Genomic DNA, 24,767 nt, shown 5'->3' with positions numbered 1-24,767 from the left:
CATGACCTGAGCCGAAGGCAGAGGCTTTAACCCACTGAGCCACCCAGGCACCCCTAGTCTTACATTTCATAGTGGGTCTCTTAACTCTCCATACATCCAGCTCTCATTTCCAGATTCATCTCCCCCCAATTTGGTTCTATCAGACCACCTCTTCCCAAAATGCCTGTGATGCTTCCCCATTACCTAGGGCAGTGGCTCTCAACCAGGGGCCACTTGCGCCCCCCCCCCCCACGGGACATCCTTCAATGTCCCCAGACATTTGGGGTTGTCACAACCGCGAGTGCTACTGACACCTAGTGGATGGAGGCCAGAGATGCAGCTAAATGTCCTAGCACAGGACAGCCACCCACCAAATAGAAATGAACCCGTCCAAAATGTCAGCAAGGCCTAGGCTGAGAAACTCTGGCCTAAGGGTCAAGATTACTTAAGACCCAACCTAGATTTCCAGCCTTAACACTCCTCATTCTTCACGAGGCCAGACCAGTGCCTTGACTGCTCTGGGAGTATATCCTACGCATGCCCACCTTTGTGCATTTGTTCGGTTTTTAGCCACATCCTAACCATCCTTCCAAGTAAGTTGAAACCCCTAACTCGGTGAGGCCGCTCATTTCAGTCATTCGACAAAGGCATACTAAATGACCCTCCAAGGGCCAAGCACATCAAAAACACCTGGTTCCCCCCATCAAGCAGTTCAGAGACTCTGGGGGGAAAGACCTAGAACTAAACCTATAACGCCAATGGTCAACAGTACAATAGTGGCATGTATGAATGCACGGAGGAAGAAGCAATGGAGTCTTCCCGTGGGCAGGGGATGTCCAATGAGGCTGCAGAGAGGAGGCAGGTGAAAGGTGAAGTGGATGGGGCGCCTGGGTGGCTCAGCCAGTTAAGCGTCTGCCTTTGGCTTGGGTCATGATTTCCAGATGCAGGGATCTAGCCCTGCATTGGGCTCCCTGCTCAGTGAGGAGACTTCTTCTTCTCTCTCTCTCTCCTACTGCCCCTCTCCACTGCTTGTTCTCGCTCTCTCTCTCAAATAAATAAGAATTAAAAAGTGGGCTAATGTCAGGTAGAAAAGAGAGATGGGCATTCAAGGCAAAACTGATCCAGTATCACTCCTTGGTAATTTACTCTCAACACAACAACTAGAGTGTTCTTTCTCCTCCTTGTTACAGACCAAACAAACCACCACGAACAAAAGACTGCCAAGGGCTTCCCATGCCTACAAGTACCCCACCTTCCCCTCTAAGCTCATCTCATGCCACCCCCCCCCCCACAAGCTGCTCACTGCGTTCCAGCTCTACTCATCTTTTCTTCTTTTCCATCCTTCCAACGCCATCGCAGGTGTTTACGCCTGCTGTGATATTCTGTCCTCCTTTGCCACAGCTTTAACCCCTACACTTATCTTCTTCTCATCAATTTCTTTTTGGCTTCATCCATCATGTCCTCAGACGGCCTTCCCCGACAACTCCATCTAGAATGCACTGCTCTCATGTCGGATCCCATTCATCCATTCTATTTTCTCCACAACATACATCTTGATCTCAAATTACTCATTTATACCCTCTCTACCCCCAGCTAGAGCAGGGATGTGGTCTGAACTGCTTTCCCATCCTATTCCTAGTGCCCACTGCACTAGCTGGCCCTGACGAGGTGCTTGGTTAAGTATTTGGCGAATGACTGAATCAACAAATAAAATATGGAACCGAAGCATTACAATAAAGAATGGAGGCGTCTAGTCTCAGGGATTCCTCAGTTCCCTGGACCTTTAGCAATATAATCTGGATCATGCATTTGCTGCCTATCACATATTGCCCCAGACTCTCACTGGTACCACTCACTTATATCGTCTTGTCTCTCCGACTGGTTTTAAGATCCCTATGAACAATGACCCGAAGTTATTCTTCTCTGCAAGCCTCGCAACACCTGGGAAGCTATTACATACACAGTAAAAGCTCAACAAGTACAGGGCCAGTGAATTGGCGAAAGAGTGTCATTTACGGGACTAGGAGTCAAAAGACACATGCCACAGGCTCAGCTCAGCTCTGCTCCTAACCAGGTGAGCGACCACAGGTAAGTCCCCTCTACTTGGGCTTCAGTCTCCTCATTTGTAAAAAAAAAAAAAAAAAAAAAAAAATCTCAAGACTCTCACTCAGGACTAACGGTCCCTTACAAGAACTGGGCATTTTCTGTAATCGTGCGGCATTTCACTGACTGCCACTAGAGGGCGAGCAAAGGTCACATAAATATCAGAAATTTCCACACCCTAATTTCCACACAAATATGAGTACATTTTTTTCTCCATTTCAAGACTACCAGTACATTTGAAAATGATGCTCTGCTCTATTCCATTCCGTTAAAACTTTACAAAGGTTCCCCACTGGAAGAAAAGCCAAAGAACTTAGTAGGCTAAGCATACACACGTAAAGAAGACATTCTAGACATTACCCAAGGAAAGGATTTGCAATGTAGAGGACGATCAGACTTCTTAATGATGATTAAGAATAATAGCCATCCTTTATCAACTATCCCCCTGCTTCTACCCTTCCAACAGTTTATGCTCGATCTGGTAGGCAGGATAAGACTTTAAAAACCCAAATTCCATCATGGGGCTCCTTTGTTCATCGCCCAGCAGGGCTTCCCATCTCATCGAAGGTAGAATTCAAACTCCTCATCGTGGCTTACAAGGCCTGACCTGGCTAGCTCCTCAGCTACCTTTCCAATATGAGGGTCTCTCCCTCAGTGTGCCAGCCCCACGTTCTGGAATTCCCACCGTCCCTTGAACATGCCGAGCTAGCTCTTGTGGGGTGGGGGGGAGCTTTGCACTTGCTGTTCCCAGCGCCCCACCCCCCCAGAAGTCCACCTAGCTGGCGCCCTCGTTTCCCTTAGGTCTCTGGCAAATGTCACTTTACCAGAGACCTTCTCTGACACTTTATCGAGAAGAGAGACCCCCTTCTCACTCTTTCTTTCTCTTTGATATGTTTGAGTTTCCTTTGTGGCCCTTATTACCACCTGAATGAATGTATATATTCATGTATTCATTTGTTTATTGTCCATCACCCTCCACCAGAAAGTAAGCCCCCTGACAACAGGGAGAGTGTTTGTTTTCTTCAGTTACATTCCGAACACTTAGAATGATGCTTGGCCCATCGAAAGCGCTCAAGAGATCAGTGTAGACTCCAGGATTACTGCACTACATAGCAGATGCCCTAGCTCACGTAAGCCTCAAAACCACCCTACAGGTTGGCGTTACTGGTTCTCCCTATGTGACAGATGAAGAAACGAAGGCTTGGAAAAGCTCGGTCACTTGGCCAAGCCCAGTCCCCGAGCTAATGAGGGACAGGTCTAGGACACAAACTCGGCGAATGATTCCACCATCCAGCAATGCTATCTCATCTCACACTACCTCTCTGAAAGAAATGCACGTTTTTGTTTCCTGAGAACAGCATTAAGTAGTAACCTATGTCCAAAGGGAAATCCTGTAGAGATTTCATTTAAAATTTTTATTTTAAATAAATTATTTTTATTTCATTTTTAATTTTTCATAATTTAAATAAATTATTATTTTAAATAAATTCCTCAGGCTTGCGATGGCTGACCTACCAAAGGTAGGTCAACCAAAAGGAGAGTGGCCATCAGCTAGGTCCCGTGACGTGCAATTCGGTCCTACAACGTTAGGGAATAAACAGGAGCCTTGGGTTCTTGATACACTGGATAAAACGTGGTGTTCCTTAAGGCTCACTCCCACACAACACGCAGAAACGAGGGTTTTCTGTCTTTAGTTGGCCCTTCTAATATTCTTTCACCCACAGACCCAGGAATTGTCATTTTATTCCAAGCAACGGGGACTCCATTTCAATCCTGACCCTCTTCCCCACAGCACCCCTCCTGGGCAGTCGGCAGGAAGAGAAAAGACCTGAAAAAATCCATTTATGGAACTGAAATAAATATCCTCATGAGATTTTCACAACTATGTCAACAGATTCTGGTTACAAAATCCCTTGCTAAGGTCGCAACTCTGAGGTCTGCTCGTAAGTAGGCACTTGAAAGAAAAGCACACGGAAAGTATTCTCTTGAGGGTACACGGCCCAAAGTATGGTAAGGGGTTAGTGTGATTCCCCCTGCCCCCATCAAAAGGTGGCAACAAGAAAGACACTAAAACCAAACCTTTTCACAGAAAGCCGTTCATTTACCTTTAAATATTTAATGAGCTCCCCTGGAACCTCTTTCGAGCCTGACTGAATCAGCTGGCAATGATGGAAGAATTTGTGCACATGGAGATCCTGAAAAACAGATGGACACAGCCACGTGAAACGTGGTTCCTTACCCTCGGACATGGGCTCTCTAGCGCCCCCTCCGCCCACATCTTGCAAACCTACCCATCCGGGTCTTGGCTCGCCCAGACCGGGCAGCCACAGCTACCAACATCTGTGTCCATGACCCTTAGTCCCCTGGACCATCGCACAAAGCAGCAAAGCCAGGCAAAGCGAGCATGTGCCTAAGCATCCCGGGTAAGCCACAATTTTTCTGCAACTAGTCAAACCTTCGTTTAATTCTGTTTTTGGTGGGTGCAGCCGCTGAAGTTGGCCTGCTTCTACATTTTTAATGAAATGAGTAGGAAAAGCGGTCTGGAGCCACAGGGAGCTACCAGACAGGTTGCAGGCACTCGATGCTCAATTTACCACAGCACTTGGCCGGCGAGTGTCCGGCTGTCCTATATGGGATCTAGGTGTTACATGCAGGCTCTGTGGACAGGATGTACTGTATCTGGAACTGGGAGAATAAGATTTAGATTTTGACCTACTTCCTCTAATTAGCATCTGTATGACCTTGGGTCAGTCATCTAACCTGAGTTTTGGTTTCTCCATCCATGAAACAGTGAAGTGGGCGGGGGGGGGGGGGGGCATCAAGATGGACCTCGTAAAGGCCACACCAAGGAACGTGGACTGCATCTTGTCCATCAGTGATATTTTGAATGGTCCCTGAGCCTTCTAATAGATATCTGATTCTAACTGCGTGCCTGGTAAGGCTAAGAGCAAACTACTAGTCATCCATGACCCACTGACTGCAAATTTCTGGGTTTGACTCCAGTCTAACAGTGAGAAAAACATCAGACAAACTGCAACACAAGGGCAGCCTACCAACTGTCACTACTCATGAACATGGACAAGGTCATCAGAAACAATGAATGTCTGAGAACTTGTCACAGCCAAGGGGAGTCTCAGAAGATGGGACAACTACATGTCATACGCTATCCTGGATAGAATTGTGGAACACAAAAAGGTCATTAATAGGTAAAAACTAAGGCAATCTGAGTAAATACGAACCTTAGTCATTAGTTAGGTATCACTACTGGTTCATTAATTGTAACAAGCGTGCCATACTAATGAATGTAAGAGGTTAACTAGGTGGGGTGTCTGGGTGGCTCAGCTGGTTGAGCGTGTGCCTTCGGCTCAGGTCATGATCCCAGGGTCCTGGGATCGAGTCCTGCATTGGGCTCCCTGTTCCCTTCTCCCTCTGCCCCTCCCCCTGTTTGTGCTATCTCTCTATTTCAAATAAATAAATAAAATCTTTCAAAAAAGTAACAGGGAGTGCTCGCTTCGGCAGCACATATACTAAAAAAAGTAACAGGGAAAGGAGGTAAAGGGTATATGGGAATTCTCTGTACCACCCTGTTTTTCTGTAAAGGCCAAACTGTCCCAAAAACTAAAATTTATTTTTTTAAAGAGGTGATAAGGGCCTCCACAATCCTTTCAGACTTTTGTGAGGCTTGAATCCATTTAAAGGGAATAAACAGATTTGGGGATTTGAAAGGGATTATAAAATTTGAGTTACAACTATTAAGAATGATGTTATTACTAATGAGAAAGTCGTTGAGGCCACAATTTCTCTAAGGTCGCAGGAATCAAATACAGTCTATACTAAAACAAGAAACACATTCAGGGGCGCCCGCCTGGCACAGTCGGAAGAGCACGTGACACTCAACCTTGGGGTCGTGAGTTCGAGCCCCATGCTGGGTGTAGAGATTCCTCAAAACAAACTAAAAATTCAAATATCAAAATTGACAAAATTAACACGACGAAACTTACCTGAGTATAAACTGTAGACTCTAAGTGGCTTTTAATCTTCAACAAAGGCTTTGCACCATCTACCCACTTAATATCCACATTAGATTGCTGTGAACAGAAAATAGATAAGTTTCCATAACATACCTACGGATAGATGAGTGACACATGACACCTTCATGCATTTCAAGCTTTTCCCTTTTTTTGGAACCCCAGAAACAAATGCATTTGTTTCACACATAGGGAATTATTGGAGACAATAACCTGCCTTGAGAGTAAACGGATCCTAAATCATTTTGAATTTCCAATCCTTTGAGGCTGATACTTTTAAAAAAATCACAATAAAAATGAATTACTAAATAAATGCATTTTTAAAGATGATGTCCAAAATCCAAGCCCCAGCTCTTAAAACTGTCCTCAGAACCAACCGACACGAGGCGTGCCTGGTTGGTTCCGTCAGGAGGGCGTGTGGACTTTGGGTCTCGGGGTCATGAGTTCGAGCCCCGTGTTGGGTGGAGGGATTCCTTAAAAACAAAATCTTAAAAAAAAAAAAAAAAAAGAATCAATAGACAGGAGGTACCTTGGTCACACTGCTCTCAAAGTTTTCAAATGCTACTTTTCCTTACTTACCTTTCTTGTGGACCAGTCCACAGACCGGACTCTGTGCAGCTATCCGCTAGAATACGGAAGTCTACTTTTTAAATATTTCATGGCAATGCCTTCAGCAAAGGCAGTGATTTTCCTACCCTTCTTGATTCTGCATCATTCAGATGCAAGTAGCCCGGAGGAAGATTGGCGGACACTGGCAGCTGCTGCTCAAATGTAATGATTCTCCCATCCTTCAGCAAAGGTACCCAGGCAAAGCCAACTGCCAAGACAATAATCAAGACGAGATGAGAGATGAGAGACGAAATTGCAAATGCAATTAGCTACATAAATCTCTGACTGCTGGGGAGCAGGGCGGGGTGACGATGTTTCCGGGGGTCTGTATATGGGAGTCCATGTGGTGTGGGCATCTGAACCCTGGGGAAGGAACAATGCACTTGGATGGCTTCCTAATCCCACCCTGTCCACTAACGTGTCCTCTACTCAACTTCCCGGACTATAAATTGGGAATGACACACAGTCTTCCCACTTCCTAGTTACTGAGACCCCAGAGAGAGAATATAGGAGAACACCTGAAAAATTTTTCAAGGGCATCGGTACCACTATCTTTACCCTTTGGGGAATAACTCATGGTAGAGTTATTTTTTTGAAAAGAGTCGGAGCTCTCACACCCATCCTTAGTGAGAGCACAGAGTCCAGGGTCTGGGACAATCTCAGGCAGCAATCAGTGTGTTGCGCATTTTCTTTCAGCAACCCAACGGTGAGGGATTATGGAAAATTAAGGTCACAAGTCAAGGTCAGGTTTTCCTGACGACAGAAGGCAGAGGGGTAGTAGCAGAATTCAGATGGGGCACAGCATTAAGACTTGAATCCACGGAGCGATTTCCCCCATCTCTGTATTTCCTAACAGTTCTGCTCAAAAGAGCTTCTTGGATTTCTATTAGAAAATTCATCACGTTCCAGCTAAAAAAGCCCGAGCCATCTGTATTCCTCAGCTGGAGCAGGGTCATTATTTCCATTATAGAGCCTACTACTCTGGGCTTCAAGGGTTTATAACTCAGCTGTAAAAAAGCTTGCTTGGGACCAAGTTTTGGCACATGAGTGAGGGTGTTGGCTGGAGGGCCCTTTTTGAAAGCCGTTGCCTTCTGATTCTTTTAAAATTCTTTGCGTAGTGCTCACTTCGGCAGCACATATACTAAAATTCTTTGCGTGAGTGTGTGTGTTTATACTGTGAACACAGAAGTCAACACAAATCTGGTTAGAATGTTTTCATTTGGCAAATGCTTTAATTCTTCAAAGAAGACAAATATGTTGCTTTCTCTAAGGAGACTGAATGGTTTTCTCAGACTCCGAAAGGCGCCTGAAGGCCATCTTTACTAGCATAACTTCAGAAATGGTTTACCCAGAGCTCTTCTCTTAAAAGGAGCAGACGAAAGTTAACACGAGCACATTCGGAGCTGTTCGGCAGGACTCTGTCAGGGTAGTTAACTGAAAAAATCAGACACGTGACCAAAGGTTTCTAGTCCAGAAAAAGAGGAAAAATCTCTTTCTTGTTCTTGGGTGAAAATTTTCCCCATAGATGTTTTTATTGAGCTAGAATTCAGATACCATACAACTTGTCTATTTCAAGCGTACTCATCAACAGTTTTTAGCATATTCACAAAGCCGGGCATCCACGACTACTACCTAATTCCAGAACTCTTCCATCACAGCCACAAAAGTACCTCCACACCCCTCAGAAGTCACTCCCTATTTCCCCTTTCCCCCAGTCCCTGGCAACCGCCAGTCTACTTTTGGTCTCTGTGGAATTGCTTCGGCAACATTCTTGCACCGTGAATTAATCAGAGCACAGCCAAGGGTGTCTCTCGGTCAAAACTCAGAGCCCTTGGAAGCTGGAAAGGTACGGTGTCGAGCACGTGCCTTCTGGCTCAGGGAGGTGAAGCCACTTACAGGTGGACAGTTCTACATGATGAGGGGCCCACGGAATAACCATCCCGTGTGCTACCGGGCCCTTGGCCCACTTCGGTCTAGGACTTAAATAAGCAAAGAGTAATTTGTCTTTCAGGACGTGCACTATCTTGGGTTCCTGTTGTTCAGCCCGATTTCTTCTCAATCCCCGCGGTCCCTTGCCCTGATCAAACTGCAGTTCCCGTGGAGACAGAGAAGAGGACCACGTGAGCCTTAAGGCCAACTTCCTAACACTTCAGTCTGGCTGCACGAACTCAATGGCAGTCCCAAACCTAGGATTCCCCGCCACCCCGTGGTTCTGCTACTTGCAAATTCCTTCTTTCCAGTGTTGACGCTTCAGCGCTAACTCCGAATTCTCGCTCTAGTTGCCAACCATTTGCCAGAACCAATATATTCTTCTTCTGCAATCCCTTTCTCTCCATTCCCCAGCTGCTGCCGTAGGGCGGCCCCCTTTCCTCCTGGACCTCTGAAGTAGCCCCTGACTGACGTCTCTTCCTTCTTTCTTGCTCCAACTCCCTCCGCCGTCACATCGCTGCCCAATGGGACTTCCTGCATTTACAGCCCTTCGATATTTCCATGCTGGTGACAGAATACAGTCAAATCCACAGCCTGGCATTCAAGGCTTTCCATGATCTGGTGCCTCCTCTTCAACCTGACATCCTGTTGATTCCTCTCCCAATACCCCGTACTCTGGTCCTACTGAACTTACACATGGTTCCCTGTCCATATCCCTCAATACTCGGCCTCTGGGCAAGCTCTTCTGTTGTTCTGGAATCTACTTTCCTGCCATCACTGTATTCTCAAACTCTACCCTGCCCCTTTAAGGCTTCACCCAAATACTACCTCCTCCTGGAAGCCTTCCCAGACTCTCAGCCACTAGTCCCTCCAACCAGTTGAAGTAGTAACTCACTCTTCCCTGAAATTACACAGCACCGCTTTTTCGGTAGCTACTACTTCCCGTCTTGTCCTATCATTGTCTATATAGATCTCATTTCCCCTGCTAGACCACAGGCTCACTGAAGACAAGATCTGTGTTTGAGTCTCCATTGTATTCTCCTTAGTACCTACTGTAATGCCTTGCACATAATAAATACACAGTCGTATTTGGTGAATGAATGAATGAATGAATGAATGAATGAATTTCCAGGCTAGCTTAGCTCTGAATCCCAGAGGCTGCTGACATTTATCTAGTGGCAGTGGCATACTCCATGTTTGTAGGGCCTCTGTGTTCGCCTAAGGATGCGTCCCACTGATTTATCTAAAGCTTTGCTGGATGGGACCAAGACTGACCCTTCACTACCAGCTCAAATTGACTCAAATTCATTAAATCTGTTCTGCTCTCACTAGAACCAGGTGGGTCCCCAATCTCCCTCTGGCTCAAATATATCCCTGGGCTCTGGGCTTACTTCCTACTTCCTTAGCGAGCCAAACTGGAAAGTTCTGGCTGCTGAGCCATTCTACTTAAAAGAAATGATACTCAAATGAACCTATAATTCATCTTTCACCGATGAACTTTTTAACTTGGAAATGTACTTTTTGGTGAGGGGAAGAAGTGGTTTGTAGCTTGAGGAAAAGAGGTTACGTTCTAGACAATTCCACTTCAAATAGCTGTAGAAAGAGACAAGCGAAAGAGTACACGTACCCGGAGTTTCCACTGTGTCCTGCTTTTTGGTTGTTCCCTTTGTGTTAATTTCACAACTCACGTGGTAAAAAGTAAAAAGCAAATGATGTTTTTGATGCAGGTGAATGGGAAGCTCAATTTTAATCTGAAATGACAGCAAAATCACACATCACATTTTGTTTTGTTTTCGTTGTCAAGCTGGACAGTCAGACCTTTAGTTCAATTTCATCATACTTTTCCGATGACATGTTTTTTTTCTAAACAGCAAGCCAAGTCATCGAATAATAGTTATCATTTAAATGTACTCTCAAGGCTTTTCCAGTCAGTTTCAATTTGACAACAATGGCCTCCTGGGTAGTGAGGGGTGATTTATGGCTTGTGCTGGAGAGTCCAAAGGGTTCTCCTGGAGACAGCTTTGCAGCAGATTTTCTAAAACACTGGATCGAAACCACAGCCTCACAGCCCAGGGAGAGTATGTGAACTCAATCTGAGTTAGTGAACACAATCGATCTAAAATGTGTACTGAATTTGAAAGGCTCCTTTTCTCTAAATTGTTGCCTTCCTTTGCGCGGGGAAAAAAAGAATTAAGCTTTGCAAATATACATGCAAAAACTCACTATGGTATTATGGTATCCACCAATTACAGTTCACATACATAGCCTTTGAAGAAAAACGCAAGGTAACTCTTGAATAAAAAAATAAAAATCATCACCCTTGGTACATGACTTTAATCCTAGAAACTGATACTTTAATACAAGCATCTCAAGTGATTTTCCAATCAGGACCCCACAAATGTCTTTACAGCCCCCCAGAAGTGTACAAAAGACAGATCGCAGATGTAACTGATCAGATGCGTGTTTGTACACCTGCCCGAGACACATGCAACCTCTTGCGATCTCTCGCTCTGTCTTGGTCAATATAGACCGAATGTCTGAAAAGCCCGTTTCTTTCGGGCCCCCCCAAGATAATGTGGATTACTCGCTACATGATCAAGTCTTCCGGAGTAACGGGTGTCCATGAGGGAGGGGGACATATTAAAACAGCTTGGTGTTGGACAACTGGCCTCATCATCATTCACGCAAGGCAGGGTTTTGGTGTAAGACTAATTTCGGTGGTAGGTATATTTTACCATGAACACGCCTATTGACGGCAGTCAGACCATCTGGGTGCCTAACGCTCTGCTGCACAGAAATATGGGCATCCTCCCTCCCCAGGGGGACAAAGCTGCAAGGCACTGCTCTGCTCCTCCCCACCCCCATCACACCAAGAGCGCTGGATAGAGAAAGGGAGGTGGCCTAAAGCTGGGCTACAATCCCCCCCGCCCATGACAGCAGGTGGATATGGGGAAAAACCGTGACAGCAGTGGGGATGGTTTCAGACAAAGAGCCCTGAGAAGCAGAAAGAGCCAAGCTTCCGGCCTGGGATGCATAGCCAGGTTCGTGGAGACACGTGGGAATCAAAAGCGGTCTGCAGATTTGGACAAGTCAGGGACACACCGACTGGAAGAGGCTGTGCCAGAGACACTAAGAGAGACAATGGCAAGTACAGAGAGACAAGAGATGGAGAAGGAAAGAGAGGCAGAGGCAGGGGCAGAGAGGTAGACTGGGGTGGACTGGGGCATGGAGCTTGACAGGCCGTCCCACTCCTCTTTGTCTATACCACACTGAGGCACTAGAGCGGCCGGCAGGGTTCCGGTGGCCCTCCCGCGCTGCTGTGTCTCTCAAAGCATTTCACTTCCACAGTGGCTACGCCCCCAGCCCCATGCAAAACCACAGGAAGAAAGATGTAGAAGGGCATTCAGGATGTCTCGTCTGAATTTCTTCTTCAAAAGCTGAGGAAATGGGAGACTCAGAAAAGGAGGAACTGACTTGCTCAAGGTCACGGAGCCAGCTGTCAAAGTGAGGCTAGAATCCTAGCTCTGGTCTCCTGTCTCTTCCCTACATGTTTAGGTCTCACCAGAGCCCCTTCCATTGGTGGGCGAATTCCTCCTTCATCGAAGGGCGCCAAGCCCTTCGCCTTGGTGTGACACTTTCTATCTTCACAGGACAAAACATTCAGGGACCGCAAGGGCAGAGAAAATGACGGAGATGAAGAGAAAAAGAAGAGCCACCACTGTGTTTTATGAACATCAGAAAAATGCGTTCTTACCTCATCATAGAACTCTGGATTCTGGTTGTGATGCGAGACAACAGCATAAGCATTTGTGGTAAAAACAGACCCTGCAGGTTTTCCGTAAATACACTGCAAAAGAAGGAAATGGAGTCACCCATCTCAGCGAAGGCCTTTAAATGTAACACAACGGAACCACATACAGTTAGAGGTATCCGTGAACCCACGGCCATGGCCAAGCCCACCCAGCTCTCACCGTGAGCTTGTAAATTCCGAATCATTTACAGTCACTCCAGCTACCACCCCAGACACCCTTGAACTTGGCCGCATGGATGCTTCCGAATTTCTCGTCCTCAAGAAAATGCACTTCCCATTAGCTGAGAGCAAGAAGTCAAACGTGGCTACTCATTTGGGAGGGGAACACTCTGAAACCAGATCTGGAAAGCTGACTTGTCTCGTGCCATTTGCCTTTTTTCCTAGGAAACGCTCCCCAGCAGGCAGTTAGCAGCATTTGCTGGACGCTCTGAGCGGCGGGCAAGGTAAGGAGCTAAACCACACACACACCAGCAGACACATTCCTAGCCTAAAGGCATGAAAAACTGCATGTCCACCCAGGTACAGACAGGCTTACTGTTGGCTCACTTTACGAGCCACGTTTTAAAAGTCACTGGCTTTCGGGGCGCCTGGGTGGCTCAGTGGGTTGAAGCCTCTGCCTTCAGCTCAGGTCGTGATCCCAGGGTCCCGGGATCAAGCCCCGCATCGGGCTCTCTGCTCAGCGGGGAGCCTGCTTCTCCCTCTCTGCCTGCCTCTCTGCCTACTTGTGATCTCTGTCAAATAAATAAAATTAAAAAAAAAAAAAAAGTCACTGGCTTTCTGTGAAACCCATAAAATAAATGCAAGGCTTTCTATGGTTCCACGGAAAGATCCATTTGCGTTTCTGGTGTGAGTTTTGCACTTCTACAGGCCTGATAAGCTCAAGGATAAATATGGAGTACTAATTGCCTCACCCTGTCACTTCAGAGCCAGCCTCTAGGCCAACTAAGAAATGAAATTCAGAACTCCCTGTGAATGCACTGCCAATTCTCCTGAAATACAGTTCTGGAGGCAATTTGTGGGAACTGTGTGGAGGGGTAAGCTAAGACTCTTTAAGGGTACGAAAGGACATTGCATGGGGGGAAAAAGAAGAGTCATTCTCATGTCCAGTGAGGAGGGAAATGCACCTAATTTGAGCCAGCTAATTCTTAACTAAGGTTTCTCAGTGGAAACAAACAAAACAAAACAAAAAACAAACAAACACACAAAAAAACACAAAAAACCAAAAACAACGAAACACCTCTTTTCAAAGCTGGGGTATATTAAACATACAGTCAATGGCTTAGTTAAGGGTTTCCAGGCTTTTTCCCCAGGAGGTCTGAGTGGAGGACTAGCTGTCATCTGTCTGATTTAGGCTCAAGCTAGAGAAGTAGGGGGCCAGCCAAACCAATCGTGACAGCTAAATGTTCTTGGAACTTTTCTTTCAGGCCTCTGATTAATATGCTCAAGAGTGAAAAGATAGAGGCCCGGTGACGTGAGAGGTATTTAAGGATTGTTCCATCAGAGAACACTAAGATTCTACTTGGCCTCCACCACGAATCCAAGTTTGGAGGCACCAGCGGAGAAGTCCTGTCTCAGATCAAAGCAGTCATGCTGTGCTTCTGACAGCTCGAAGCCTGTTCGGATTTCAAGGAGAAAAGAGTTTACAGTCCCCTGATGATACCATTAGAAACTATCAGGTCACAGGAGAAAATGACCTTGTGATGGCACATTAGAGCAGTGCAAAATCAAAGAGGTGCAAAAGCAAAATGCTGGTCTATGAAGCTTACCCATTTTTAAAGCTACACAAGCTCCTACCTTGTTTGGATATTTTTAAAATATTTTATCCTTATAGTTAATGTGTCAGAGTAGAAAAGGCAATAGCACCATCAGCTCTTGAGTACATTTTCTTTGTGGCGCTTCAAGAAATTAAACTTAGCCTATAAAACCACCAAGTACCAAAATCTTTATCTTCTTCTTTTTTTAAGATTTTATTTATTTATTTGAGAGAGGGCATGTGTGTGCGTACAATCAGGGGGTGGGTCAAAGGGAGAGGGAGAAGCCACTCCCCGCTGAGCAGGGAGCCCGATGCGGGGCTCGATCCTAGGACCCTGGGATCATGACCTGAGCCGAAGGCAAACACCCAACCCACTGAGTCACCCAGGCGCCCCCCAAATCTTTATCTTTACACTAAAAGCGTATGCTTTTCGAGATTATAAACAAACCTTTAGAGCGCTAGCGTCACTTTCATCTGAATCCCGGAATTCCACACACACCGCAATGTTCCTTGCCTAAAAATGATCAATCACTCAAAATGAGTCCTAAAACCAGAAAATTATGAATTGCATTTTATACCCCAAAATGTACAGTTTATACTGCTTACCTTGGCAAATGTTTTCTGGCTATCGTATTTTAATTGCAAGGGATATACATACAGATGGTTTTTGTAAACAGTAAATGGATAACAGTATTTTGTCATTTCTGGAACAAACTCTTCGACCTCCACAGTAATATTTTGACAATTCTTTTCGAAAGGCTTCAGGGGCACATACGAAGAAGTAATACAATCTATGCCAGAAGAAAGAAAACAGGCAAAGATAATACAATTTAGCAATCATGAACACATTCCTGCCTTTATAATAATATACGCAGACCGCGTTCTCAAAGAGTGATTTCACAAACAGAATTCTTAGTGATTGACAAAAAGTCATACAACCACTTTAAGCACCCAGAAGGACAAGATGGCGTAGCCTGGTACTGATTTGAGTGGGACCATCCAAAGCAGACACGACTGCTGGTTCATTCTCAATGTAGAGTGATTTGCCAAATATAACACATCATAATTTTTACAAATTTAAACTCTGCAGAGAAATCCATTACATTTTTTCCTCCTGTGGCTGCAATTTAGCTTTCACTGCAAATTTTTATTGGTATCAGGGAACTAACAGTGAATGTATGCCTCCAATTAGCTCATGGATAGTCACTCTGCAAAAAGTTAACTTGGTGCAGGTACAATTTTCACCAAGAAATAAGGGAGGACTTTGGAAATGACAGATCTTAGGATGTGTTGCCAATAATAAATTCAACACTCCGGAAGGTGAAAAGCACGAAGGCTCGGGAAAGTGTGGCAGCTGAGGTTATCCAAGCAGCCCTGGGACTAGAGGTGACTCGTATACTGAAGGAGCTCTAACATTGCTTGTCCCTGCTGCACTGCGGTATTGATGGAACAGGAAGACCCAGGAAGAGTCACACCTGAGGACACAGTGTTTTCTGCTGGGTTCGGGTTTCTCTAATTATTACAGTGATACTTAGAGTGGACTATCTGGAGACAAGTGATGGGTCCAGTGTCCAGACAGAACTACTGTTAGTATTTTGACATATTCTCTTCTCGTCTCCTTTTGATGTCTGTTTTACGTAATAACACACAAATTCTACTGTATATATGGAACTTGATCCTGCGTTGGGTTTTGGGGGGTTTTTTGTTTTTTGTTTTTTTGTTTGGCATTTGATCTAATGTTTTCTTCTGTGGACTCTAGATCAACATCATTCATGAAAGGCTGCGTGAAGTTTCCTGGTGTACCATCACGCCTTAACCACACCGACAGTGCTGGATTCTTAGGTTGTTTCCAATCTCTCTCCAAAATAAACAATGTGAAAAAGAACACCTTTGTGCATAAACTCCTGTCTACGTTCCAAATTATTTCTTTAGGGAAAAAATAATCCATTGTACTCTTAGGTGTTTTGGAGTGTGAATCAGGTGCCACGCCTCTGCTTATGAGCCTTTAGTGACCTCCTACAGCACGTGGACTAAGATCCAACCCTTTAAAGAGTTACTGTGGTCTATCCAATTTCCTGCAGAACTTCTCCTGCTTCATTCCCATCTTCATTGCTCCCACCACACACCACATTGGCTTCCTTTCTGCTCCTATGAACCAAGCTTGCTCCCGCCTCACGTTCTTTCCACATGCAACGCCCTCCATCTGGAACATACTGTCCCCAACCACCACATACTATCTCCTTCGCATTCTTCAGTTTCTGAGCCAGACCAAGACCTCCCTTGGCCACCCCAATCACCGACTCAAATTGCTCATTTGTTTTCTTATTTACTGTCTGTCACTCCTAGATGTTAATCTCCATTACTGCAAAGTTTGTTCAGTAAATGAACAGATAGAGAAAGGCTCAGAATCAAAATGCCTTAGTTCTAGACATCTGTGAACATCGATTACCACATCGTGTTCCTACTCATGACAGGTGATGGTGCCTGGCTAAAACCCGGCCAGCATTAAGACAGTTGCACTTGAAACACTTTTGTAAATGCGACAGAGGAGAAAAGCATTTTGCTACTTTAACTTGCATTAGTGGCATTATTACAGAGATTTGAACATTTTTCAAGTTTTTATTAGCCACTCCATTTTACTTCCTGCAAAGTGTCTTTTCTGTCTTCTGCCCATTCTTCTTCTGAGATCTTAGATCCTTGTCTTTAGAGAGGAAAAGAAACTCTCTTCCTTTTGGATTCCTTGATGGGATTTACCCAAGGCAAAAAGCAGCAGAAACTGACTAGGGAAGAGCCACGATAGGATATATTATATATGAAGCAGCATCTGATAAAATCAACTTAACACCCTTCCTAATTTGTAACTATTCACTATATGTGCTGGATTGAATAGTGTCCCCCACCCCCCAAAAAATTCATGGCCACCAGAACTTCAGAATATGACTGTATTTGGAAACAGGGTCTTTACAGGGCCACCTGGCTGGCTCAGTTGGAAACAGGGTCTTTGCAGATGTGATGGGTTAAGATGACATCATACTGCATCAGGGTGGGCCCTAAATCCAGTGACTAGAGAGTCTGCCTTAGAGCACTGAGAGGGAATGCAGCCCTGCTAACATCCTGATCTTGACTTCCAGCTTCCAGAACCGGGAGAGAATGAATCTGTCATCTTAAGCCACCCAGTTTGTAGGAGTTTCTTATGGCAGCCCTAGGCATTTAAAACACCGTGTAAACCTCAAGAAAGAAATATACTGAAAAGATTAAAAACCTGAGATTCAAATGTAGCCCTTTGAGGTTTATTTGTAACATATGAATTCTTACTTGATAATTCCACAGGAACACATTCTACTGTGATGTTGAGCTGCCCAGGAATAATCTGCAATTTGGTCTTCTCTGGCCTAGGTGTAAAATAAGAAATATTTTATACTTAAAAAGTTTATGATTACTGAACGCACTGGTTACCCTATATGCAAACTTCCAAATGCTTCCAAATCCAAAAATGCTCCAAAGCGTTCAGTTTCTCCCACATATGACTCGCATTCATCATATCAAGAAACTGTAATTCATCTATTTTATCAATTTACTACAGTAGCACACTTACTTCTTGTACTCTGAGAGCAACTTGAGAATGTCTTCATTTGAAAGCTTGCTACTGTCTTGTTTATACAAAGGAGAAAATCTCCCATCCAGATCCAGAGAACCTTGAGTATCTTTGAAAATGGGTCTAAAACAGCAAGAGAATTTTTTTTTTTAATTCTCAAGTGTTGACAAATTAAGACGAACTTACTGCTGGTGCGCATTCAACGTGGTACGACCACTTTGGAAAACTCGTTGGGTAATTTCTCCGGAAATTCAGCACACACCCACCCTCTGAGCCTGCAAGTCCGCTCTCGGGCATATTTCCACAGGACACCGAAATGTTCACCGCAGACTTATTTGTTATGTCTCCGAAAGGAAACAGCCTGGATATTCATCAACAAGTGAACGGATACACAGTTGTGTATTCAGACAGTGGGATACTACTCAGAGTGAAGGGCGGATACGTTACAAGAATGTGGATGAACCTCGAAGCCAAACTGAGCACAAGAAACCAAATGCGAAAGTACATACGGCAGGATTCCGTATGTAGGAAGGTCTAGAATAGAAAAAAGTCATCTGTAGTGGTACCCATCAGCATGGTGTCTGACTGATGGGAGTGGGATGGCTGCCTGGACAGGGGCAGGAGGAAACTTTCTGAAGTGTCAGACACGCTCCAGATCTTGGTTGGCGTGGTAGTCACGTGACTGGAAACGTTTGTGAGAATCCACCGAGCTAGATATATACAACACACGCATTTGAATCAAAGGTAAAGTGTGTCTCCAAGTTGATGACCATTAAGTTAAATCTTTAGGGTCAATTTATACAAAGTTTACAAGATATACGTGGAGTTTCCAAATACAAGTGTGGATGATTCCTTACCCCTCTTCCCGCTCCCATTTTTAAAAAAAGATTCTATTTATTTATTCGATGGAGAGAGGGCACAAGTAGGCAGAGCGGAAGGCGGAGGGAGAGGGAGAAGCAGGCTCTCCACTGAGCAGGGAACCCCACGTGGGGCTCGATCCCAGAACCCCGGGACCATGACCTGAGCCAAAGACAGATGCTTTAACTGAGCCACCCAGGCATCCCCCACTCCCTCCCATTTTTAGGCAACTTCTTACTGCTAAAATGGGCAGTAATGCCCAAGCCCCCAACACACTGGGAGCAGTTCTAGCCAAAAACAAAATTCCCCCCGGCCAAGCCTCCTAAGATGTGCTTCTAGGCATTAACTATGGTTCCTACTTCTAAGCATACCTCCTTTATTTCCAGTAAACAGGGGTTTAGCATACATCTTTAAAATACCCCAGGCAAGCCTTTACAGTGAGTTCTTGCTGCTGCTAATAGCCGAAACAATGCAGGAGGGAAAAGGGAGCCCAATTCCTCATCAGAACAGGGAATCAGAGCGTCTAGTTCAAAGGTTTTTAAATTAATATCTAAATTACTTTTTAAACTCATTTTTCTACTGACCAAACAGCATCGAACAGCCATGACAGTGGGTCGCGGGCTACTGTGGTCTGGCGTAGGCGGAGGTCACGTGCTGTGGGTTCAGATCCCGGCTTGGCCATGTGCTCCGTGAAGTTGGGCAAGGATTTTTTTTTTTTTTTACTCATTCCAGGGCTGAATTTCCTCCTCTCCCAGGCAGGAATAACAGTCCTCACCTCTCAAGAAGGTACATGTTAAAGCACTTAGACCACCGCCTTGTACAGGGTTCCCAGATAACTCTGAATAATCCCAACAGCAGCGACAGACTTCTCAGGCCAGAGCACCACTAAGGACGTGTCTGTCCACAAGCCACACTTCACCCCCGCCAGTGCCTAAACAGACCAACCTCCGCGACTCTTCGCCATTCACCCAACCGTGGTTATCTTTTTTTTTTTTTTTTGAAACTAGCCCACAAAACAAGGACAAGCATGCTTTTTCATCTACCAACACACAGTATGTTCTGAAAGCTTCCCCCAAATGAAATGATTATAAACAGTGACAGAAGAGTTAATTAGCTTAGAATCTCCTCCCCTCATGCTACTCCCCAACACCCACCGAACACAGTGGACTGAATTACTCAGAACATGGTGCCCTTTCCCCAGAAGTTTCAGTGAGCTGTACAGGCTATACCACTCACAAGCCGGTGAATCTGGACTTCAAAGGGGTGGGGTACAAGAAAGATATTTTAAGTCATCACTGTATGTAGACTTGCAAGAACTGGGGGTGGGGGGGAAGAATATAACCTACTGTAAGAGATGAACTAGAGATAACACCCTTCCACATACACTACCCGTGACGGGTTTCCCGCATTTGTCATCAGAAACCAAGTTTATTCATGAATGACCCGCTTGCACTTAACAACCGCATTCTTTTGCCTTCTCATTTTTAGTACGGTTTCCAGAAATATTCTAGGATAGCTTCTCAAAGCATAAACTTAGCCAGCTTTGAAACAGCGGGCACGCTGTACATAATTCGCTACAATCTCGGGTTTTCCGGGGAGAGCAAAAAAATTCCATTACTGTAGCAAATAAACTCTGCTTTAAAATGCAACAAAATTAAGTGGTGGTCAGATGGGGAACCGAGGCCAAAGCAAATTTCCCTGAAGCACCACAGATGAAGAAATGGAAGGTTCCTTGAGGCACGGCAAATTGCAAGAGAAAGGATTCTCATATCCCGCGGCAGAGTTCACGCCTGTGCCCTCCCACCTAAGTTCCCACGTGGAAAGCCAAACCCCAAAGTGCCAGCATTAGGAGGAGGGGCGTGTGGGAGGTGATTGGGTCAGGAGAGTGGAGCCCTCGTGAATGCGATTAGTGCCCCTAGAAGAGGCCAGCTAGATGAAGATAAAGGAGAAGCCAGCTAGCTGTCTGCAACCTCAAAGAGGCTCCTCGCTATCACCCGGTCATGCTGGCACCCGGACCTCCGACTCCCAGCCCCCAGAGAGAAATGTCTGCTGCTAGAGCCACTTGGTCCCTGAGAGGACCCAGCCACGTCCCAAGTGTCCAAGGACAGACCTGGCTTGTCAGAGACCGCCTGCTAAACACTGCCGGCAAGGATGACAGCCGTGAACTTTACAGATGAGTGCGAACAGAAAGGTCAGGATTATATCTGTACAAACCTGGCAGCCCAAGCAAAGGGCATTCTGTATTGTCCAAGGCGGCTACACACTTGTTTTGCTGTCCTGTGCACCTTCTGGGCCGTCTAGGGGCAGAAATAAGAAGACACACTAGTATGTGTTTGAACAACCAAAGACTCAGAGCACAGTCATTTCCCCCACTTACCGATGCAAAACATCCCAGTCTGGTGAAAGAGAAAAAGAAAGAGCCCCTAATAAAAACAAACACCACACGGCAGCTACCCACTTTCCACTAGAGTTCTCTTTCTTTCCTTTGTTTAAATTTAATTGGATTTTATTTTATTTTTTGGCAGAGAGCAAGCACAAGCATGGGGAGCAGCAGGCAGAGGGAGAGGGAAAAGCAGGCCCCCCGCTGAGCAGGGAGCCCGATGCAGGTCTCGATCCTAGGACCTTGAGGTCATGACCCGAGGCGAAGGCAGACACCTAACCGACTGAGCCTGTCCAGGCACCCCAAGACCAGAGTTTGGTGGGGTTTTTTTTAAAGCGTTTTGTGTTTCCTCATTAACAGAGCCTTCATCAGGATATCCAAAGATGGATGAAAAGAGGTGTAGGGCACGTTTTGTACCAAAGACCTCTACTGGGAAAATTTTGAGCACTTTCAATGCATATTTCCTTTTGCACATGAGCAGGCAGACACTCATTATTCTTGGGAGAAGTTTGTTCTGAATACAGTTGACCTTTTTACTCCCAAGATAAAAAGCCAAGTGACCAAGAGTCAATACAATTAGTTTGGTTGGGCAAGGAGCTGCTGTTTGCAAGGCGCTGGGAGCTGACGGAAGATTAACAGCCCACAGAGCCGAAACCAGCCGCGAAATGCTGGCTGGATGCTCATCCCCAGGGATGCAGAATGCTAGAGGTTCTTATCTACATCATTGAGACATTTCACTCCCACACAAATTAGTCACATGTCCCCTCGGCATCTTCTGCTCAGTAAACACTATTTGGACACACAACCAGATACCACGTATGACGGATCGACTCTTCGTAAATACGCAGTAGCTGCAGTGCCGCTAATGAAGCAGGCCACGCATGCTTTCGCTCTCTGGGCCTCCATTTTCTCATTTGTAAAACAAGAGGAAAGGACCAGGTCACTCATTTGCAGGAGTCTGGATTTCACGATCCAGAAATTTGGACGTTACAGGGGTCGCTGACTTTCACGTTGCCATCTGAAGACATTAAAAACAGTCGCTACTGGGGCGCCTGGGTGGCTCAGTGGGTTAAAGCCTCTGTCTTCGGCTCAGGTCATGATCCCAGAGTCCTGGGATCGAGCCCCACATCGGGCTCTCTGCTCAGCGGGGAGCCTGCTTCCCCATCTCTCTCTCTCTCTGCCTGCCTCTCTGCCTACTTGTGATCTCTGTCTGTCAAATAAATAAATAAATAAAAATCTTTAAGAAAAAAGAACAGTCACTACCATTTCATATGCCAACATTCCGTGAAAGACACACAGGCGTAGTAATGTTCAAAAGGGTAGGAAGAACAAAAATCTCAGAATAAAGGGACGGCCCCTCGAATTGAATTCACTTAGCTCCATGAATCGCTCGCTCTCTTGTCTTTCGTGTGCTTATCACAGACAGGGCTGGACCTCCCAGCTCTGACATTCTAGGGCTGAATGGAAGGGCTGGAAATAAAGAGTAAGCTATTGCCAAGGATATGGTGTCAATGAGCAGATGTCGCCTAAAAGCCTTTTGCTCTTACTTTGATAAGCAAGCAGCAATCAGACTGTCGTGTAAACAGAACATAAATGAAAAGGGGGGGGGGGGAGTCACATTCAAGCTGTAGCGCACACTCAAACGGCACACCGTATTTAGAGAACAAGGCTCCCTGGAGGGGTCATTAACAGCACCATTTAAAATATCAGCAAAAGGCAAATTTTACATTACGCCGAAATGTTCACAAACGAGCACTGTCACTACCTTTGCTGGGTCCGAATTTTTGATGTAGGGTTCCGCACAGTGTGCGATGTTTCCCTGGAGCACCTTTTCAATTCTTGCAACCAGAAAAATTTCTGGATGTGGATTCGTCACTGCGAAAATTCCCTGAGGGAGAAAGAATTACTCCCGTTAGACATTTTTATGTGACTTCATGCATACCATTGGGTGGTTGATGACTCCTAGTCCTGTGGTTAGCATCAAAGGGTGACCTTTGACACAGGGTCATGTGTAGGACCCTGAAAACAGACGGCCTTTCCTTTCACACAGCTCCTAAAGCTTCTTTCAAAACCGACCTGCTCTGGTCACCAACTTCACATCTATTTGTCCCTGAGGTACAGCTGTCGCCATTACCACTTGGCCTCTCGTGTTTGGCCGTGTTCGCAAGGTGCCTTTGCATACCTAATTAATACGACACGTATTGTTTGGCTTCATGGGCCCGTGCTGAAATAGCGCGCATTTCTCAAGTGGAACTGAATGTGCATTTTCAAACGTCGCTGCATGTTAACTCCAGAGCAATTCACCTGCAATTAATACTAATTATAGCTAAGAGGAAGCAAACGCTTTACTGCACTTAAAGAGCGCCTGCGCTTTTCAGGTGAGGAGAGAGAGTCCAAAAGTTGGTTTTTTCCTGTACAGTCCACTTAAGGGTTATGAACGTAGATGCAGCCAGAGTTACAGATGCTTTCTGGGCATGCGTGTGACACCACCGTGTCATCCACTGTCCAGCTCCTCCCAAGGAGACTATTTGCCAAAGAGCCAGTTAGTTGATTAGGTCTGTTGTTTAAAGGAGCACCACACAAATGAGTTCAAAGGGAAAAACCCATTCCTGGGATTCGACCAACCATTATTTTTCTACCTGGTGTATTACCAACTGTGTTCAGATCCTGCGTTCCAGTTTTCAGAATATTTCAGACGTATTATCTTTCCTGCTCTGGAGCAAGCACTCCACGGCTTCCAGGAAAGATGAGAAAACCCCGTGTGGGACCCCAAGTCATTCCCCACCCCCGCCAGAATCCATATATATAAGGATCTGGAATATATATAGATAGACCTATCTATATATATATCTCACTTGGAATGGCTGATTCACCTTTGAATTCCCAAGCAGTGAGCAGGGAAGGAAGTGGTTAAAAACTACTCGGGAGTTAACAGGTCCTGGGTTCAAACCTCTGGCTCTGCCATGTAGGGGTGGAGGCAAATCCCCATCCCGTGTCTACACCTCAGGTTTCTCACCAAAAAAATGGGGATGATGAGAGTATTAGCTACTCCAAAGACTTCCTGTATGGATTCCTTGTACTGCACACTAGGAACACTCAGTTATTACTTGAGTGGCCCGGAACACTCACAAGGCCACGGAACCCGATTCCTGGTACTCCCAGGAGCAGGCCACTTGGGTGGGGAGATGCGCCTGGCAGCCAGTCCCTACTGACATTGTCACCTAACTGTCCTAGACGGTTTTGTGCATTATCTTCCTTGATCTTCAGGAAAAAACCCTCGAATGCAGGCACTTAGGATATACCCATTTCACAGATGAAGAAACCGAGAGCTTACAGAAGTTTATGCTGCAAGCAGACAAGGAGCTTGTGGCCGGGGCTTCCAGACTATACATCCAGCCCACGTTATGCTGCCTCTGAGCCCTGAGGCCCATGCAGCCGACATTTCACATGATGACAGATGAGAGCAGCAATACTGATTTTTGCTACAGCTAATGTTCACTCATTTTGAAAACTCTGACAATGGCTAAGAGCAAGGTGCTTTCACTTGGATATCTGTGATCACCATTACTGCGCTCTATTGCTGGTCATGTCATGCTGAACAAATATGGCGGCCTAGCGCCGTGCCTGGCCCTTTCTGGGAACTGTGCACTTTGTCAGAGCCTTATAGCTGCCCCTGCACGCAGGTACTATCGTTTCCTCCTGTTCACAGATAAGAATGCTGA

The 24,767-nt window shown here is 45.6% G+C and overlaps 1 protein-coding gene across 2 annotated transcripts in view; it reads right to left on the bottom strand.

Annotated features, from left to right (window-relative positions):
• Positions 1-24,767, bottom strand: part of LOC111157246 (dedicator of cytokinesis 11) — a 189,506-nt gene that overhangs the window by 84,953 nt on the left and 79,786 nt on the right. For both annotated transcript variants that reach the window (XM_022518519.1, XM_022518520.1), the window contains exons 13-23: positions 22,811-22,933; positions 20,880-20,962; positions 17,808-17,930; positions 17,528-17,604; positions 14,819-15,003; positions 14,661-14,726; positions 12,403-12,495; positions 10,276-10,399; positions 6,806-6,927; positions 6,084-6,170; positions 4,188-4,277 (exon numbers count right to left, since the gene is read on the bottom strand). In XM_022518519.1, the coding sequence (XP_022374227.1) occupies positions 4,188-4,277; positions 6,084-6,170; positions 6,806-6,927; positions 10,276-10,399; positions 12,403-12,495; positions 14,661-14,726; positions 14,819-15,003; positions 17,528-17,604; positions 17,808-17,930; positions 20,880-20,962; positions 22,811-22,933 (1,173 nt within the window). The remainder of the gene's footprint in view (positions 1-4,187; positions 4,278-6,083; positions 6,171-6,805; positions 6,928-10,275; positions 10,400-12,402; positions 12,496-14,660; positions 14,727-14,818; positions 15,004-17,527; positions 17,605-17,807; positions 17,931-20,879; positions 20,963-22,810; positions 22,934-24,767) is intronic.

Source organism: Enhydra lutris, unplaced genomic scaffold (genome assembly GCF_002288905.1).
Source record: "Enhydra lutris kenyoni isolate GAN:26980312 unplaced genomic scaffold, ASM228890v2 scaffoldscaffold53, whole genome shotgun sequence".
Taxonomy (NCBI): Eukaryota; Metazoa; Chordata; class Mammalia; order Carnivora; family Mustelidae; genus Enhydra; species Enhydra lutris.
The sequence above is the reverse complement of the archived record's forward strand: the minus strand, read 5'-3'. Positions and strand labels throughout refer to the sequence as shown.